At 35.6% G+C, this 21,123-nt stretch overlaps 1 protein-coding gene across 13 annotated transcripts in view; it reads left to right on the forward strand.

Moving 5' to 3' along the window:
* Window positions 1-21,123, forward strand: part of MTIF2 (mitochondrial translational initiation factor 2) — a 42,592-nt gene that overhangs the window by 20,690 nt on the left and 779 nt on the right. For 11 of the 13 annotated variants that reach the window (XM_067705021.1, XM_067705022.1, XM_067705030.1 and 8 more), the window contains 10 exons: window positions 4,402-4,573; window positions 5,029-5,189; window positions 6,096-6,272; window positions 8,233-8,372; window positions 14,353-14,477; window positions 15,774-15,978; window positions 16,338-16,590; window positions 17,253-17,393; window positions 19,019-19,183; window positions 20,969-21,109. In XM_067705021.1, the coding sequence (XP_067561122.1) occupies window positions 4,402-4,573; window positions 5,029-5,189; window positions 6,096-6,272; window positions 8,233-8,372; window positions 14,353-14,477; window positions 15,774-15,978; window positions 16,338-16,590; window positions 17,253-17,393; window positions 19,019-19,183; window positions 20,969-21,109 (1,680 nt within the window). Of the gene's footprint in view, window positions 1-4,401; window positions 4,574-5,028; window positions 5,190-6,095; window positions 6,273-8,232; window positions 8,373-14,352; window positions 14,478-15,773; window positions 15,979-16,337; window positions 16,591-17,252; window positions 17,394-19,018; window positions 19,184-20,968; window positions 21,110-21,123 lie in introns of those variants that run through there. The other 2 variants (XM_067705023.1, XM_067705032.1) reach the window with 2 other exon arrangements.

Raw genomic sequence — 21,123 nt, forward strand, 5'->3', positions numbered from 1 at the left:
AACATATTTATTGAGCTGTTACTATATACCAATACTTTATATGTATTAACTCATATAATTCTCACAATTCTCTAGAAGCAGGTATGATTATTATCCCCATTTATAGATTGGGAAACCAAGGCATAGAGAGGATAAATAATTGCCCAGGATTTCACAGCTACTATGTGGTGGAGCCAGGATTTTGAACCCAGGGAGTATGGCTCCAGAGCAGATGCTCTTATTCACAGACCAGATTTTCTCTCAGGAATTGTTATTTTGTAAATCACAGCAGAGCTAGAGTTTTAATGTGTATCCTGCCTGAAAGTGTTACCACTATTTGTGACAGTACATCCTCACAAAGAATAGAAAATTAGCACTCTATCTTGTGTTTTTTTTAAACTTTGCATTGGATTATGTAATCATTTTATAACTAGAAAACTTTAAGAGAACAAATGGACATGGCCATGTCATTTAGAATTTTTCCAAGGAAAACTGTATTGATATGATTTTATAAATGATATTGATAACAGACTTGATTTTTAGAACTTTTTATTATTGGCATTTTTCATATATATATGAAAGCAGAAAGAATGGAATGATAAGCATAATGTTTGCATGAGCCAGTGATAACAATTATTAATATATCATTTAATCCATGAGTACTTACATATTGCTAAATGATAATTCTCTTTTTTTAAACATTAACACACACACGCATAACCATAATTCCTTTGTATCACCAAATAAATAGAATAATTAAAATACAGGTTTAATCCTGTGGATCAGTGCTCTAAATCCAAAACTGATTTGCTATGATTTAAATAAAAGTTATCTATTTGAAACTTATTTAATATTATAATCATACCTCTTTTGAATTTAAGTTAGTTTTCATATGGTGAATATTTTTAACTGCTATATTAGCAATGTACATACATTCTAACCCCCCTGCCCCGGCTCAGTTAAAATAACTTGATGTGGGAATTCCCTGGCGGTCCAGTGGTCAGGACTCTGCGCTTTCACTGCCAGGGCTGTGGGTTCAATCCCTGGTGGGGGAACTAAGATCCTGCAAGCTGTGCAGTGCAGCCAAAAAAGAAAATTGATGTAATATTTCTGGTTAAAATGCTTTGGGTACTTTTCTACATGTAAATATTTAAGTCTTGGATAAAGATAAAATAATATGTTGATACTGTATGCATTTAATGTAGAGGGAAAAAGATTATCCCTATGTATAAGCTACCTCTCAAAAGTTTAGGATAACATATTGGAAAACTATAGTTACTGGATTATTAAGGATTTTTAGCGTTATTAGAAACAGAATTGTACTCATAATTTTTACGTTTAGAGTTTTATTGTTTTCTGAGAGCATATCCATATAGGAAATTTATGTTGTAGCATTCTTTTTAATTTAATTTTTATTTTATATTAGAGTATAATTGATCTACAATGCTGTGTTAGTTTCAGATGTACAGCATAGTGATTCAGTTATACATATACATATATCCATTCTTTTCCACATTCTTTTCCCATATAGGTTATTACAGAATATTGAGTAGTTTCCTGTGCTATACATTAGGTCCTTGTTGATTATCTATTTTATATATAGTAGTGTGTATATGTTAATCCCATACTCCTAATTTATTTATGTTTTATTTTTTTTATTTTTTTAAGTTAATTTTTATTGAAGCATAGTTGCTTTATAATGCTGTGTTAGTTTCTACTGTACAGCAAAATGAATCAGCTATACATATAGATTTATCCCCTCTTATTTGGATTTCCTTCCCATTTAGGGCACCACAGTGCCTTAAGTAGATTTCCCTGTGCTAAAGAGTATGTTCTCATTAGTTGTCTATTTTATACATAGTATCAATAGTGCCATACTCCTAATTTAAAATGTGTTTTCTTGGGGAAAAATGTGGTAGGGAAATACACAAGAAAGCATTTCTTGGCATTATTATGGAGTAGGATCAGTGAGGTGCTGAGGCTGGCTTGTACCAGTTTGTGAGCCTATTGCTAAATTATAAGGAATTATGTGAGCTGGTGTAAACACAACCATTTAAAAAATTAAGTCATAAATGGAGGTAAATAAATACTCATTAATATTTTCACTTCTTAATTATTTTACTACATTTTACTATTAATCTATGATCTTGAGGTTATTTACGTTTATTGTACCTATATGGTGGAAATACTATTTAATAGTGTGCTGCTTCACATCTCTTTTCATCTCTGTGTTCAGTGACTTCATATTGGTGGCTTGAAGTCAGACGTGGTGGGGGACAGCAGCCCCCAACCTTTTTGGCACCAGGGACTGGTTTTGTGGAAGACAATTTTTCCACTGATGGGGGGTGAGGTTGGGGGGATGATGGTTTCAGGATGATTCAAGCGCATTTATTGTGTACTTTGTTTCTATTATTATTACACTGTAATATATAATGAAATAATTATACAGCTCACCATAATGCAGAATCAGTGGGAGTCCTGAGCTTGTTTTCACTTGCCACTCACTGATAGGGTTTTGAATTGAGTCTGCAAGCAGTTGGTTTATTATGGTCTCTGTGTAGTCAAACCTCTCTCTTGATAATCTGTATTTGCAGCCGCTCCCCAGCGCTAGCATCACTGCCTCATCTCCACCTCAGACCATCAGGAATCAAATTCTCATAAGGAGCCTGCAGCCTAGATCCCTTGCATGTGCAGTGTACAATAGGGTTCGTGCTCCTATGAGAATCTAATGCCACCGCTCGTCTGACAGAAGGCGCAGCTCAGGTGGTAATGCAAGCATGGGGAGCGGCTGTAAATATAAATGAAGCTTTGCTCACTCCCCAGCTGCTCACTTCCTGTTGTGCGTCCTGGTTCCTAACGGGGTTGGGCACCCCTGGTGGCGGGTATTTGTACCATGGAAATTGGGAAGTGCTATAAATCAGGACCTTTTTTTAGGAGCCTCAGAGTAAACATTTACCAGCACACTACTGAATAGGAAGTTCTTTTAGTGTAATATTCTGCGTGTTTGAAGATGCCTTTCTTTTATATCTGTCTCTCAAAATATATATTTATAGGGTGACTGAAAGTCTGGAAGCATAAAACTAGTTATTTCATTATCACCACTGATACTTTATTTATTACCCACAGGAAAATATGACTGGAATTAAAGCACATTAAGTAAAATGAAAACAAGTAATTATTTTTCCTATATTTTGCTACTTTTTGGACATCCTAAATAGATACATAAATAGTGTGTACATGTATTCTGTGATACTGTATGTGTGTGTGTGCATATATTTATGTATATACATATGTGAATATAGTCAATCCTTATTATTTGGGGATTCTGAATTGGCGAATTCCCTAAAATGTATTTGTAGCCCCAAAATTGACACTTGAAATGCTTTTGTAGTCATTCCTGGACATGCACAGAGCAGTGAAAAATTTGAGTTGCCTGACCTGATCACGCATTACTAGCTGAGGTTCAAACAAGGCAACACTCTGCCTTCTCTCCTCTCATACTGTAAACAAGTGTCATTTTTGTGGTTTATTTAGTGCCACGTTTTTCTCATTTTTGTGCTTTTTTTTGGTGATTTCGCTGTTTAAAATGGCCCCACAGCATGGTGCTGAAGTGCTGTTTAGTGTTACTAACTACAAGAAGGCTGTAATGTGCCTTACAGAGAAAATACATGTGTTAGATAAGCTTTATTGAGGCATTAGTTATAGTATAGTGCTGTTGACTGTGAGTATAACGTTAATGAATCAACAACATATATTGAATAAGATGTCTTTAACCAAAAACACATAAAACAAGATATAGCTGATGAAAATGTTGTGACCAGAGGCTGAAGGAACGTAACCCCGTATTTCCCTTCAGAGCAATGATTCAGTATTTGCTAATTCACTGTTCCCAGTGAGTTATAGAACATAATTACCTTGAATAATGAGAATCGACATGCAATTTAATGTTTTATTAATTGCTCAAGTAGTTCATAAGGTACATGGTAAATATTCAAATATTTATGAATATGCAGAAATATCAATTAATATAAATGTATCATATTTTTTTCCTTTTTTTTTTTGATGTGGACCATTTTTAAAGTACCTTATTGGATTTGTTACAATATTGCTTCTGTTTTATGTTTTGGTTTTTTGGCCTCGAGGCATGTGGGATTTTAACTCCCCGACCAGGAATCGAACCCGCACTCCCTGCATTGGTAGGCAAAGTATTAACCATTGGGCCGCCAGGGAACTCCCTGTATCATATTTTAAAGATTATTTTCTTTTCAACTTTTTTGTGATTCGTTAACATTAGAGAAATGGATAGCTTATATAGTTATTCCTCTCATTGAGTGTATTGTTTATATAGATGTTTATCAATAGAGGTCACTTTCTGGAACATTTAATTCGTGATCCTAAAAGGTTTTATCTTGTTTCACCCAGATTGTGTATATGAATCTTTATTGAACACTGCTGTTGACATAGATTCACTAGAAGCACGCTCACATTTAGATGAAGTCTGGATCAAAGAAGTGATAAAGAAGTCAGGGATGAAGTTAAAATGGAGCAAATTAAAACAGGACAAAGTCAGAGAAAATAAAGATGCTGTAAAAAGGTAAAACTTAACTGTATAAATTGGGGGAAGGAGACCACATTGTTTTATTCACACTTTTTAATGGAAACATTTGCCTTAAAATTCCTTTTGCAATTAAAATGATGTGTGAGTATAGGTTAAACTTTGCTTCAAAGTGCTTAAAGTATCAAAAAGTATATTATAAAACTCTAAGAGTTATTTTTCTTAGTTTGCTGAGTGTATATATTGATCCTGAATTTTAAAATTTTTTTCAGTTTTGCTCACTGTTATGAAGATGCCTACAGTAGGTGGGCAGTCATTATTATTTTATCATAAGTCATTGTATGTATAGAAGAGGAAAATAGTTATGTCTAATCAAAGCTAAATGTTGTGTTTTATTGTTAATGGTAGTTCACAGAGATAACTGCAGATCAGTTCACTGGCTATAAAGTGTTTCTGATATTTAAGAAATGAAACTCCTTTGCTGTCAATTGTAGGCCCCAGGCAGATCCAGCTTTATTAATACCAAGGTCCCCAGTTGTTACTATAATGGGCCATGTTGATCATGGAAAAACGACGTTACTTGACAAACTGCGAAAAACTCAAGTGGCAGCAATGGAAGCTGGAGGCATCACTCAGCACATTGGTGCCTTTCTTGGTATGAACACAGATCACCTTACAATGTGCTTGGGAACCCCACATATTATTTTCTTAAAATAGTGTCACCGTATGAAATATATGAATTTAAAGTAAAAGAAAGGCTAAAGCCTAAAGCCATTGGTTTGATGAAATGTAGAGCTGGTGGTTAATAAAGGTTATTTTGTACAGTGTATAAGAAGAAAGTTATACCTTTTGTATTCTAGCTCATTCTTAGTTTGGTTTAATGAGCCGAAGACTCTTCAATGCTAGGTTGTCATAATGTTACTACTCATAATTGAGTAACAGCTGTCATTTGCTGAACGCCTAGCATGTGCCCAGCACTGTTCTGAGCACCTTATATGCTTTATCTTTTTTTATCTTTGCAACATCATGAGGTAGGTATTAGTATTCCTACATGCATATAAGGAGGCTGAGGCTTGTTTAGGTTGAGTTACTTGCTCAAAGTACACCGCTAGTAAAGTGGCAAAGGCAGCATTTAAACCCAAGGCTGTTGAACTCAAATCCTGAGCTTCTAACTGTGTACTAAATTGCCTCTGTTGCTCAAGACAGTTGTGCAGCTGGTGTTTGCTAATGCAGGAGTGGCTGCCTAGACAACTATCAGTCTGGTTTTTTCTCCAGAATATATTCCAGTTGGTACATTTATGAAAATAGTTATATTCTAGAAATAGGTTGAGTTTTAGTTTGAAATTATTACATGAAAAGAAAACCCTAAAGGTCTCACTGGTATGTTATCACTTTTCATTGTGGAGTGATGATCCAAATGCATTGTTCTGATTAAGATTAATGGAAAGAATAAAATTATTTTGAAGAATTATTGATTGTGTTGATAAGGTCATGTATATTCCTTTGTATTAAGGAAGTATATATTTGAGTGCTTAGAGTTCTTGGATTTCTGTTTCCACAGTTTCTCTGCCTTCTGGAGAAAAGATAACCTTTCTTGATACTCCAGGACATGCTGCTTTCTCAGCAATGAGAGCCAGAGGTGCTCAGGTGACTGACATTATCATATTGGTTGTAGCTGCAGATGATGGAGTGATGAAGCAAACTGTAGAATCCATTCAGCATGCCAAAGATGCTCAAGGTACTGTGTGGCTAACTTACATGTATCAGGAAGGAAGTTGCTTTCTTTTTTTTAAAGGATCTACTACAAAGTCACTGTTTTTACATGTCGCTCATTTAATCTTCCTGGCAATCCCAGAATTATTATACCTGTTCTACAGGTAAGGTGCAAAGAAAGTTGAATTGTTTTCCCAAAGACATTAACTACTAAGAAGAGTATAGCAGGATTCAACTTGGGACTTGTGACCACAAGTATATTCCTTCCTCTACTGTTTACTTACTTGGCATGGTGTGACAATTTAACAGTCTCAGATGACTTTTTAAAAAACGTTTTAACGTTTAACAGCTATAAAAGTAAGCCTAGAATAATGAACCCCTATGTACCCATCACCTCTATTCATTAGGAGTTACAAAGTGGTGATATTCTAATTGTTATTCCTTATTCATTTATTATCTGGAATTCTTCTCTAAAAGAGACTTTTCCCTCATCTGCTTTAAATAAGTTCTTATTTGGTCAAAGGTATAAAATCGAAACTTTTGGAAAATACTTGGCTATATTCTCCCTTATTTCTCCATTTAAAAATTGTAATAATAGGGAATTCCCTGGCAGTCCAGTGGTTAGGACTGCACACTTTCACTGCCGAGGGCATGAGTTCAATCCCTGGTTGGGGAACTAAGATCTTGCAAGCCACGTGGCGTGGCCAAGAAAAAAAAAAAATTGTAATAATAAACCCCACACACATACTTTGTACATTCATTCTTATTGTGATATGACCCTAAACCCACTGAGAAAATACTGTTGTCTTGAGAAAATGTACCTGAAGGAATGCATCCTATTCCCCTAGGTTTATTGGCAAGAAAAAAAAGAAAGGGTTGACAATCATTGATCTAGTCCAGTGTTTTTTTCATCTCACAACATGAAAGCTAAGACCCAGAGGGTGGCAGGAACTTCCCCCGTTACAGTTAATTTGCAACATGCCTGCATTTGGAATCCGGTCTTCTAGCTTGTGTTCCTCTCTTTATTTTTTAATTCCTCAAAACTACCTTTGTGGAATGGGCTATGTTCTTAATGATCCTAGGGAATATAATAAAAATAAGAATGGTAAATCTGTCAGGGACCCTGTAACAAAGCAGATGGTTGAGATATGATGAATTCCTTACATCATGCTTTCTGTACCTGTTCTCTTGGTGCCTGTTAAGTTCCAGCTGATCGATATAGAATGTACTTTTTCATAATAATAGGCTGTGGATTGCATAGCTCTTTCGTGTCTATTTTCAATTTCTATTCCTTTGATACCTGAGAAAATTGCAGAGTTGGTGAAACTCAATCAGAGAATTATCTCCTAGAATTTTGTGTGAGTTCTCTAATGAAAGGGTATGTTTAGTAATGACAAGTAGATTATAAGATTATTTGGTTCATTCATTAAGTAAACATTTATTGAGAATCTACTTTGTGTCAGTCACTCAGCTAAGTGTGTATGAAGAAAGAGTTGCTGTAAATCCTAAAAGAAAGTTTACAATAATGGTACTTAGTTTCACCCCAGGGTGAGATGTTGGGTTTTAACAGGGAACTCCTGGAAAGAAGAGGCAAATGATCTAGTGGTATTAGAATTAGAATCTTCTCTTGATTTTTTTTTTCTGGAGATTATCTCTAGTGTAGTTGCTGATCTTGCTTTCGGATTTAAGGATAGTCCTTTCTCTACCCTAAGTACTGTTGTGTGTTTTGTTTTTGTTTTTTAATAATCATAATTGCGTATTCTTTATACAGAATCTTATAATTGCAGTTTTGACATCTCTCATCTGGAATCCTTCATGTGTATAAAGCAGAGTAGGTGGGTGTAAAGTGGGTCTTTTTAGGTCTTTTGTTAGATAAATACATCCGCTGGGTCAAGAGAAAGCCAGAAAACGTTGGCATCTTTCATTGTGAATACCTGGAGTTGAAGTGTCATCATTTGCACTCTTCTTAACTCTGTCTCTTTCAGTTCCTATTGTCCTTGCCATAAACAAATGTGACAAAGCTGAGGCTGATCCTGAGAAAGTGAAAAAAGAACTGCTAGCTTATGATGTGGTATGTGAGGATTATGGAGGCGACGTTCAAGCAGTGCATGTTTCTGCACTCACGGTAAGTGCGGGCACCTCAGAGACAGTGTGTTCAGATGGGAGTGCTACACATCATGCACATAGTGCCTTATACCTAGAGAACATTTTGACATCCATAATTTCTGTTGTTGTTTAAAAATTCTCTGAGAACTAGGCGAAGCTGGTATCATTATCCTAGTTTGGCAGATTAGAAATTAGGCTCAGAAAGATTAGTCATCAATCCAGAGGGGTCAGGTTTACCTATTCTTTTCTTACTACGAGGTACTTAGAATGAAGAGAATAAGTGGTGAATGATGTGGGGATAGGATAATAGTAGGATAAAGACTTTTAAGCAGAAACGAAATTCAGTTGGTAATAAAAAGTGCTTGTTTTTAAAGTGAAAAACTATAGAATAGGTCTTAGGGCATTTAAGAGAAATTTAAACAAATAAAACTTTTTACTAATACAGTGTTGAAATATTTGGGTTCAGTTTGTTATTGATTGACTCAGTGTTTCTGTGAACTAAATTGCTGTAAGTTTTATAATGTTATTTATGATGAATTCCATTTTCTTTTAAATTACCAATTATTCTCTTCTGGATAAAATACACCAAGGAAGCTCAGTACCTGCTTTGTGATAGCATTTTCCAATTCTCTTGTCCTAAACAGGTTGCTGCTAAGTAAAAATTTCCTTTTTTGTCCATTCTTACCATATTCCATGGTTTACTTGTAATATGGACTTTTTTTCTTCTGATCATTCGATGAAGAAATTGTACTTTATTTGGCCACCTTCCTCCAATTAAGTCTCATTTTATCTTTACTTTTCCTAAATTTGTTACCTCCAAGATGATTAGAAATTATGCCTCTGTTAATAGTAAAATTATGCCTCTTTTTCTCTGAAACTCATAAAATGGCACCTTACTTGTCTTCTTTCTACTATACCTTGATTGTTACTACGATGTGAAAACCAGATGGCAAGATTAGAACATTTGAAGACATGACCACCTTTTCTGCCCAGATATTAGATGAGTAGATAGATAGATGTAAAGCTGCTTAGGCAAATTTGGAGGCATGGCAAAGATGAATCCTGGGAATGGAGGTAAGAGAGTGGCAGGGAAGTAAGATCAGGCCTTCTTTTCTGATGAAGAATAGAGGACTCTTCATGCAAAGAAACAACCCCAGTTCTGCTTTTCAGAGCAGCATTTTGTAAATTGGAATAAATACTAGGAATAAGTAGATGGGTACGAAAAGTGTTTAGTTAGTTTTGTTACAGTTGTTTCTGTTGCTTTATATTGTAACAATTGTGAGCAAGCTCTTAGCTGACATGGAGAATGGAAAAATCCCTTGTCTATCAGTTCCAGTTCCATCACCCGTTAATCAGCTGCATGATCTTGGAGACTTAGAAAGCATAGTAGACATAGATCATTAAATGTGAAAGACTCATCTAATCTAGCTCCTTCATTTTACAGTTGAGGAAAGGTGATCCAGGAGGTGAACTGATTTTCCAAGGTTGTACAGCTGGTAGTTGCAGAGTATAGGTTATAGTTTGGGTCTAGTCAGTGCTTTTTCTCCTTATTTATTTAATAAGAGTAAGAAGTGTTTGATTTACTTATTTTACAGGATTCTTGAGTGGATCAGATGAAATCAGTGAAAGCTTGTTCAATTGGATAGAACTTCAATTGTAATGTAGCACTGTAAAGAAAGTGAGAGGAAGAAAACACAATTGTAGAGACAGATGGAGGACAGAGGGTGAAAGAAGCATGTGTTTATAAAAGGGTATTAACAGGGCTTCCCTGGTGGCGCAGTGGTTGAGAGTCTGCCTGCCGATGCAGGGGACGTGGGTTCGTGCCCCGGTCCGGGAAGATCCCACATGCCGCGGAGCGGCTGGGCCCGTGAGCCATGGCCGCTGGGCCTGCGCGTACTCCGCAACGGGAGAGGCCACAACAGTGAGAGGCCCGTGTACCGCGCAAAAAAAGGGTATTAATGAACTCTAGTAGATATTCTTAAAAAAATATAGATAGATAGATAGATAGATGGATAATATATATATTATATATGTATAATATCTATCTATATATGTATAGCCACTGTTTATTGCAAGATCAGTCCCTGGGTCAGATTTTCTTGCTTATCTCTTCTTCCCTCCCTCCCTTCCTCCCTCCCTTCCTTCTTTCCTTCTGTCAAATAGGGTAATTCATGTTTTGGGGGTTTTCTTAAACATCTTTATTAGAGTATAATTGCTTTACAATGGTGTGTTAGTTTCTGCTTTATAACAAAGAGAATCAGCTATACATATATCCCCATATCTCCTCCCTCTTGCATCTCCCTCCCACCCTCCCTATCCCAGCCCTCTAGGTGGTCACAAAGCACTGAGCTGATCTCCCTGTGCTATGCGGCAGCTTCCCACTAGCTATCAGTTTTACATTTGGTAGTGTATATAAGTCCATGCCACTCTTACTTTGTCCCAGCTTACCCTTCCCCCTCCCCGTGTCCTCAAGTCCGTTCTCTACGTCTGCATCTTTATTCCTGTCCTGCCCCTAGGTTCTTCATAACCATTTTTTCTTTCTTTTTTTAGATTCCATATATATGTGTTAGCATACGGTATTTGTTTTTCTCTTTCTGACTTACTTCACTCTGTATGACAGACTCTAGGTCCATCCACCTCACTACAAATAACTCAGTTTCCTTTCTTTTTATGGCTGAGTAATATTCCATTGTGTAACTGTGCCACATCTTCTTCATCTGTTCATCTGTCTGTGGACACTTAGGTTGCTTCCATGTCCTGGCTATTGTAAATACAGCTGCAGTGAACACTGTGGGACATGACTCTTTGAACAATGGTTTTCTCAGGGTATATGCCCAGTAGTGGGATTGCTGGGTCATATGGTAGTTCTACATTTAGTTTTTTAAGGAACCTCCATACTGTTCTCCATAGTGGCTGTATCAATTTACATTCCCACCAACAGTGCAAGAGGGTTCCCTTTTCTCCACACCCTCTCCAGCATTTATTCTTGTACATTTTTTGATGATGGCCATTCTGACCGGTGTGAGGTGATACCTCATTGTAGTTTTGACTTGTGTTTCTCTAATGATTAATGATGTTGAGCATTCTTTCATGTGTTTGTTGGCAATATGTATATCTTCTTGGAGAAATGTCTATTTAGGTCTTCTGCCCATTTTTGGATTGGGTTGTTTGTTTATTTGATACTGAGCTGCATGAACTGCTTGTAAATTTTGACGATTAATCCTTTGTCAGTTGCTTCATTTGCAAATATTTCCTCCCATTCTGAGGGTTGTCTTTTCATCTTGTTTATGGTTTCCTTAGCTGTGCAAAAGCTTTGAAGTTTCATTAGGTCCCATTTGTTTATTTTTGGTTTTATTTCCATTTCTCTAGGAGGTGAGTCAAAAAGGATCTTGCTGTGATTTATGTCATAGAGTGTTCTGCCTATGTTTTCCTCTAAGAGTTGTATAGTGTCTGGCCTTACATTTAGGTCTTTAATCCATTTAGAGTTTATTTTTGTGTATGGTGTTAGGGAGTGATCTAATCTCATACTTTTACATGTACCTGACCAGTTTTCCCAGCACCACTTATTGAAGAGGCTGTCTTTTCTCCACTGTACATTCCTGCCTCCTTTATCAAAGATAAGGTGACCATATGTGCGTGGGTTTATCTCTGGGCCTTCTATCCTGTTCCATTGATCTATATTTCTGTTTTTGTGCCAGTACCCTACTGTCTTGATTACTGTAGCTTTGTAGTATAGTCTGAAGTCAGGGAGCCTGATTCCCTCAGCTCTGTTTTTCGTTCTCAAGATTGCTTTGGCTATTCGGGGTCTTTTGTGTTTCCATACAAATTGTGAAATTTTTTGTTCTAGTTCTATGAAAAATGCCATTGGTAGTTTGATAGGGATTGCATTGAATCTGTAGATTGCTTTGGGTAGTAGAGTCATTTTCACAATGTTGATTCTTCCAATCCAAGAACCTGGTATATCTCTTCATCTGTTTGTGTCATCTTTAATTTCTTTCATCAGTGTCTTATAGTTTTCTGCATACAGGTTTTTTATCTCCTTAAGTAGGCTTATTCTAGCTATTTTATTCTTTTTGTTTCAGTGGTAAATGGTAGTGTTTCCTTAATTTTTCTTTCAGATTTTTCATCATTAGTGTATAGGAACTCAAGAATTTTCTGTGCATTAATTTTGTATCCTGCTACTTTACCAAATTCATTGATTAGCTCTAGTAGTTTTCTGGTAGCATCTTTAGGATTCTCTATGTATAGTATCATGTCATCTGCAAACAGTGACAGCTTTACTTCTTCTTTTCCGATTTGGATTTCTTTTATTTCTTTTTCTTCTCCGATTGCTGTGACTAAAAGTTCCAAAACTATGTTGAATAATGGCAGTGAGACTGGGCAGCCTTGTCTTGTTCCTGATCTTAGTGGAAATGCTTTCAGTTTTTTACCATTGAGAAAGGTGTTGGCTGTGGGTTTGTCACATATGACCTTTATTATGTTGAGGTAAGTTCCCTTTATGCCTACCCTCTGGAAGGTTTTTATCATAAATGGGTGTTGAATTTTGTCAAAAGCTTTGTCTGCATCTATTGAGTTGATCATATGGTTTTTCTTCTTCAGTTTGTTAATATGGTGTATCACATTGATTGATTTGCGTATATTGAAGAATCCTTGCATTCCTGGGATAAACCCCACTCGATCATGGTGTATGATCCTTTTAATGTGCTGTTGGATTCTTTTTGCTAGTATTTTGTTGAGGATTTTTGCGTCTATGTTCATCAGTGATATTGGCCTGTAGTTTTCTTTCTTTGTAACATCTTTGTCTGGTTTTGGTATCAGGGTGATGGTGGCTTCGTAGAATGATTTTGGGAGTGTTCCTCCCTCTGCTATATTTTGGAAGAGTTTGAGAAGTATAGGAGTTAGTTCATCTCTAAATGTTTGATAGAATTCGCCTGTGAAGCCATATGATCCTGAGCTTTTGTTTCTTGGAAGATTTTTAATCACAGTCTCAATTTCAGTGCTTTTGATTGGTCTGTTTATATTTTCTATTTCTTCCTGGTTCAGTCTTGGAAAGTTACGCATTTCTAAGAATTTGTCCATTTCTTCCAGGTTGTCCATTTTATTGGCCTATAGTTGCTTATAGTAATCTCTCATGATCCTTTGTATTTCTGCAGTGTTAGTTCTTACTTCTGCTTTTTCATTTCTAATTCTATTGATTTGAGTCTTTTTTTTTGGCGGTACACGGGCCTCTCACTCTTGTGACCTCTCCTGTTGCGGAGCACAGGCTCCAGACGCGCGGCTCAGCGGCCATGGCTCACAGGCCCAGCTGCTCCATGGCATGTGGGATCTTAGCGGACTGGTGCATGAACCCATGTCCCCTGCATCGGCAGGCGGACTCTCAACCACTGCGCCACCAGGGAAGCCCTCTCCCTTTTTTTCTTGATGAGTCTGGCTAATGGTTTATCAGTTATGTTTATCTTCTCAAAAACCCAGCTTTTAGTTTTATTGATCTTTGCTATTTTTTCCTTCATTTCGTTTTCATTTATTTCTGATCTTTATGGTTTCTTTCCTTCTGCTAACTTTGGGGTTTTTTTGTTCTTCTTTCTCTAGTTGCTTTAGGTGTAAGGTTAGGTTGTTTATTTGAGATGTTTCTTGTGTCTTGAGGTAAGATTGTATTGCTATAAACTTCCCTCTTAGAACTGCTTTGCTGCATCCAATAGGTTTTGGTTTGTCGTGTTTTCATTGTCATTTGTTTCTAGGTATTTTTTTATTTCCTCTTTGATTTCTTCAGTGATCTCTTGGTTATTAAGTAGTGTATCGTTTAGCCTCCATGTGTCTGTATGTTTTACAGATTTTTTTCCTGTAATTGATATCTAGTCTCGTAGTATTGTGTAATTCATGTTTTTAATGCTTAAAGAGAAAAGTGTAACTGTCGAGAATTATTTGGCTTTCTGATCCTGGTATTTACATTTACAGATATTATTTATTAATGTATATTAACAGGGTTTTTGTTATTAAAGGGCGATAACATGATGGCTTTGGCAGAGGCAACAATTGCTCTTGCAGAAATGTTAGAATTGAAAGCAGACCCTACTGGTCCAGTTGAAGGAACAGTAATAGAATCTTTCACAGACAAAGGAAGAGGGTAGGTCTGTTAAAATGGTTGCTTTCTAATAATTTTATTTCATTGTTTTTGTGACTTGATTATATAACAGTATCTTATGTTTATTGCACATTATTGTTAGTCCCTGAACAATATTTTCAAAGCATTTGTTTTAAAAAATATTGATTTCCCTGGCAGTCCAGTGGTTAAGACTCCACGCTTCCACTGCAGGGGGCACGAGTTCGACGCCTGGTTGGGGAAGTTCTGCATGCCGCTGCGGTGCAGCCAAAAAATATATATTTTTTTTAAATAAAAATAAAAAGTACTTTATTGCACTGGCACACAGAACACAAACATGCAGTTATCAGTAGATCTTAGCAAATATGTGTATACACTTAGTAGTCATATTTAGGTGACTTAGTAGTTCAATTTGCTTGGTATCTTTTTTTCTCCCCACTGACTTAACTGAATTGCTAAAGCCTTATAGACTAACATGACTTGGAATAAAATGGCAATTGTTGCATTTTAGGGTTTCTAAATTCTTTATGTTCTTACCCATTAATATATAGTAAGATTGTTGGAATAGTGTTCTCTTCTTTAATTTCCCTCCCTATTAGCAAAAGAGGTCTTTTCACTGCTTAACAAATTATAGAAAGGAGATTAGGATTCTGTCAGAACACTTAGCTGTCTGCACCCTTCACTACCATAACCTTACAAGAAATGTTTTTTGTTTTCTTTTAATTGTAAAAATTGCATAATATTAAATTTACCATCTTAACTATTTTGAAACGTACAGTTTAGTAGTATTAAGTATATTCATATTGTTGTGCAACAGATCTCTAGAACTTTTTCATCTTGCAAAACAAACTCTGTACCCATGAAGCACTAATTTCCCCGCCCTCCTCCACTCAGCCTTTGGCAGCTATCTTTCAGTAGTTGTTTCCATGATTTTGGCTACTTTAGATACTTCATATGAGTGGAATCATGTAATATTGTCCTTTTTGACTGGCTTATTTCATTTAGCATATGTTCGTCCAGGAGGTTCATCCGTATTCTAGCATGTGACAGGATTTTCTTTTTTTAAGGTTTTATAATATTCCATTATACATACATACTGCATGTTCTTTATCCATTCTTCCACTGATGGACATTTAGCTTGTAATTTTGAAGAAATGTCTTTATAGTATGAAAAACTGTTTGAGAAGTTGAGAAGTGGTGGAATTAACCCTGTGTGTTCAAATTATATATTTTTTAATCTCATAAAGATATCTTTACTGAGAAAGTGCCATTATATCATGATTATGGCATTAAGAGTATATACTTCTATTTTCATATTAGTCCTGTCACTACAGCTATAATTCAAAGAGGAACTTTGAGAAAAGGCTCCATTCTGGTTGCTGGAAAGAGTTGGGCAAAAGTACGCTTAATGTTTGATGAAAATGACAAAGTAATCAATGAGGCCTGTCCCAGCATGCCAGTGGGAATTATAGGCTGGAGAGACTTCCCTTCTGCAGGAGATGAAATTCTTGAAGTGGAATCTGAGGTATATCAAGCTTAATTCCTCTACAGTAGATATGATATAATGATTTAAAATATCAATCCATAATGTTATACCAAATAAGTAATAAATAATTCAGGACTATAACGGGCTGTGAGGGGGGGCTAGTGATGTCATTTTAGAGTTTGGCTGTAAAATTTGGCTTTTAAAATTTGAGATAAGATTTTTAAATAATTTCAAATTTACACAAAGCCTCCATATAAAGGTTTTGTAAGTTTCTTAAAACTTTAAAATTAGTGGTTTCATATATGAGCTAGGCTAATTTCATAGTGGAGGAAAAAACCAGCAGTTACTGGTTTCTATTTAGTTAAATAATTCCCTTTTTTTTTTTTTCCCCTATAAAGCCAAGGGCACGTGAAGTTGTTCACTGGAGGAAGTATGAGCAAGAACAGGAGAAAAATAAAGAGGATCTGGAATTAATAGAAGAAAAACGAAAGGAACACCAAGAAGCACATCGGAAAGCCCGCGAGAAGTATGGCACTTTGCACTGGAAGGCGAGGTCATTTATAAAGTACAAAATAAAAAAACAGCAGCAAACCTTAAAGCCAAAAGAAAAAGCAGGAGGAGATTCAAATGTACTTCCTATAATTATTAAAGGTGACTTTTAAAAGATTTTACTTTACATCTCATTTTAGGAATATATGTATTTCGTCATTCTCACAATTAATTTGGGCCATTAAATTTAAGCCAAAATGATTTCAGTATTTTGGGGGGGGAATTTTAAAAAATTGAGATATACTTGACATGTAACATTATATTAGTTTCATAATGATTCAGTATTTGCATATATGGTGAAATGATCACCATAATAAGTCTAGTTAACATCTGTCACCATGCTTAGTTATAAATTTTTTTTTTCTTGTGATGAGCACTTTTAATATCTACTCTCTTAGCAACTTTCAAATATGCAGTGAAGTGTTATTAACTATAGTCACCGTGCTGCATATTATATTCCCATGACATATTTACTTTATAACTGGAAGTTTGTACCTTTTGACCCTCTTCACCCTTTTTGCCCACCCCCTCACTGGGGGAGATTTCCTTAGTAAACATTTATCTAGTGGATTTTGTTGTAAATGTACATTTGGTTCTTTATACTTTATTCAGTTAAGTAGATACTTATAATGCTAAACCTAAAGAAAAGTGGATTTTGTGGTAAATGCTATTCCTATTATTGCTTTAAATAGATTATTGTCATTTTTGTGTCTGTTAATTTCTAACTCCTATCACCAATAATTTTAAACTTTTGCTGCATTTAGGTGATGTTGACGGTTCCGTAGAGGCCATTTTGAACATTATGGATACCTATGATGCTTCACATGAGTGTGAACTAGAGTTAGTACATTCTGGTGTGGGTGATATTAGTGAAAATGATGTTAACCTTGCTGAAACATTTCATGGTGAGGATTCCATTTCCTGTTTGTTTAACTGTGTTCCCTAGAGCATACTCTGAACCATTTGCTTCTGTCTTTTCTTGCTGGGCTAGTCACACCTGACATTTTACCCCCATCGGTATCCCCCTTCCTGTTGCAGTTCAGTCTCAGCTAGTGATTGAGGGCAAGTGGGATGTGCAGTATTGCAGCCACAGCTCCACTGTGGCTGTCATTGTTGTACTGAAACTTTGGGGAACTATTTCAAGCCCCAGTAGTATTTCTTGAATGTACCATTACTGCCTCCTCACCACTTCCAGGTTCCCCCCCAACCCAGGCTTGGTTCTCTCTCTCTCTCTCTTTCATTTAGACTTTTTGAATGCTCTTTAATCTGCAATCAGCCTACTCAGTACTTTCCTTCATCTTTTACTTTTGGTTGCCTATTTTTGTTTACTTATAATTTTACAAATTATATTTTTCTTAAATCAAAAGCTCTTTTTAGCTTTATATGCCTTGAAGAAAAGGGGACTGTTTGTGAGTCAAACTTACGATACATGGAAAGGGGACTCATGACTGCATGACTGTCGCTTTAACTAGGTTTAACATCTAGGCAAAGCACCAGTGTTATTGAGTGATTAATGAATCATTTAGGAAGGGGGTACTTCATGACCTAACTTGATTAGAATTAGATGTTACCTCTACTACTGAAAAGATGTTTTCAATAATGTTGGTTATTTCAAAGTATTTTATGGGCACTGACTTTTCTATTAATGCAGATAGTATGATGCATTGAATGATTTCTTAATGATAATAAGACTTTCAAGGTGGTTCTGTTTTTCTCCTGATTAAGCCATTTGCGTAAATTTTTTTTCACACCCCCAACGTATTTGCAGTTAAATACATTATTTGTTCTTTGGTAAAATGGTCAGCTCCATGGAACTTCTTTCATTTCTTAAACAACTCTTGAACTTTACCAATTAAGTAACTACAGTTGACACTTGAACAACACGGGTTTGAACTGCGGGTCCACTTATACGTGGATTTTTTCAATAGTAAATATTACAGTGTACTACAAGATCCGAGGTTGGTTAACTCCTCGGATGTGGAGGAACCGCAATTATATGGAGGGCCAACCATAAATTATGCTCGGATTTTCAACTACACGGAGGATTGGTGCCCCTAACACCTGTGTTGCTCAAGGGTCATCTGTATTTTTTGAATATCTTTTGGCCAGCTGAATATCTAAAAGCAAACAACAAAAGTTGTAGACTATAAGATTATAATTAATAACAGAATTGTTATTAAAATAATGTAGTATTTCAGTTCTAATCATTTTTTTCTTATTTCTCTGGTATGAAAGCTTCGTTTAGCATATTGCCTTGCACGTAATGGTCATTTAAAATAATGTTCCTTAAATGATTGGATTTAAAAATCATAAAGAAATTTTCCTTGTTTAATAAGCCACAGTAGAATTTATAAAATCCTTTCATTAATTTAAAAAATTAACTAGTTTTCGTGAGAAAAAATTGTAGAATTTACCTCTCCTACTCACTTTTAATTTACATAGAAGCAAAAATTTAGATTTGAGTTTTTGCTTGGAAGACAAACTGTTTAATGCAATATTTGTGCTACTTTATTGTATTTATGCTTTCCAGGTGTTATATACGGCTTCAATGTGAATGCAGGCAATGTTATCCAGCAGTCGGCTGCAAAAAAAGGAGTAAAAATTAAACTTCACAAAATCATTTACCGTCTTATTGAAGATTTGCAGGAGGAACTGAGCAGTAGATTGCCCTGCATTGTGGAAGAGCACACAATAGGTGAGTGTTCACTGAATGTTTAAACATTCGTATCTAACCTGCTGTAAATAACACTTGAAAGCAAAGTTTAAGGGAAATGTATTTTGCTGTTTAAATATGTTCACTGTTCCAACACATATCCTGTGTTCTAGAAAAAAATGACTACTATAGATAAAGGTTCAGTGTAACTTCATATGAATTATAAACACCTGCCCTCTGCAAGGTGTTGTGCTTTTGGCTGTGAGGATACAAAGGCAAATAAGGCAGTAAGAACTTGCCCTCTAGTTAGACATAAACCACTAATTGTAATACAGAGTAGACTGGGATGGGAGGCATAAACATTATTAACAGTGTTGTGGAAGGAGCCATTGATTTTGTCCAGCAGCTGGCAAAGAAATCCACCATGAGAAGGAAATTTACATTTAAATATTAAACATTTAAAAATATTTTTTTCTAACATATCCCTTGGCCAGTTTAACGGCTAAATTTATTTCAGATGGACTGAATCAGTTTATCTCTTCTCTTTCCTCCCCACATCCGGATATTTTTGGTTAACTTTTAATTTTGATGATAGTTTTATATTTCCAGAAAAACTACTGGAGAAGTATAAGCAACTCCCTCCCACTTCACCAGTTGTTTACATTTTGCCCCATTTGTTTTAGTCCTCCCCCTTCAAACACACACACACACACACACATTTTTTTTCTGGGCCATTTGATAGTAAATTTGAGATATTGTGTTCATTTGCCCGTAAATATTTGCATTTCCTAAACACAAGGATGTTCTCATATAAAACTGCAGAACAAGTATCAAACTCAGGAAATTGAACATTAATACTCTTATCTAAGTCAACAAGTATCAAACTCAGGAAATTGAACGTTAATACTCTTATCTAAGTCACAGTCCATGTTCCAATTTTGTTCATTGTCCCTGTATAATGTACTTTATAAATATATATTTTTCCCTCAGTCCAGGATCACAGATTAGGTTCTTCAGTCTTTTGACCGTGACATTTTTGACGTGTATATAGGCCAGTGATTTTGTTGAATGTACTTTAATTTGATTTGTCTGTTTCCTCATGATGAGACTCAGTATTTGCATTTTTGGTCCACAGTACAGATTTATTTTAGGCTTTTCTGACCTACTTAACATGATCACACAGAGATTTGTATGTTCTTGTGCTAAGAGCAATTTGGAAAACTGAGTCATATGAGGGTTTCCAGGGGTAAGTGAGAGCACCAAATAACACTAATTCTAGAAAACTGGTACATTATAGTGTGTGGTACCGTGTCATTATTGGAATTTGTTTTAAATTTCAGTCAGTAAAAAAAAATTAAGCTGACTCACAGAATTAGTACTCTTAAGTGTATATAAATTACCCATGGTGAGATTAAAAATAAATCAGGCAACAAGGGATGGTCCATTCAAGAAAATATATTGAGGGACAACTGAAAATCAGGTTTTCATGGAGCAGACAGGAATTATACTAATCTTATCAACTGATAGCATCTTCTATTGCATTTTATTCATCCAAAAAAGTGAACATTTCATTTATTTTTCATTCTTTTGGTAAGCACATGTAGTTTTGTTGATTTTCTTTTCCAAGAATACCCAAGGATTTTAATGTTTTTATTTCTAATATTGGCCAGGAAAGTAAAGTTGGTTGAGTTAGAGAAAATTAGGACTTTCTTGCACGAGTTTGTAATTTTTCTCACACCTTTAACTGTTACTCTGCCGAATGTCAGAAATTATGTATTTCTCAGAATTTTTGTTTTCTGTATACTTAATGTTCTCTTCTTCCTAAAGGTGAGGCTTCTATACTAGCTACCTTCTCTATAACAGAAGGGAAGAAAAAAGTTCCTGTGGCCGGCTGCAGAGTCCAAAAGGGACAGTTAGAAAAACAAAAAAAATTTAAATTAATACGTAATGGACATGTTATTTGGAAGGGTAAGCAACATAAA

This window comes from Pseudorca crassidens, chromosome 14 (genome assembly GCF_039906515.1).
Source record: "Pseudorca crassidens isolate mPseCra1 chromosome 14, mPseCra1.hap1, whole genome shotgun sequence".
Classification (NCBI taxonomy): domain Eukaryota; kingdom Metazoa; phylum Chordata; class Mammalia; order Artiodactyla; family Delphinidae; genus Pseudorca; species Pseudorca crassidens.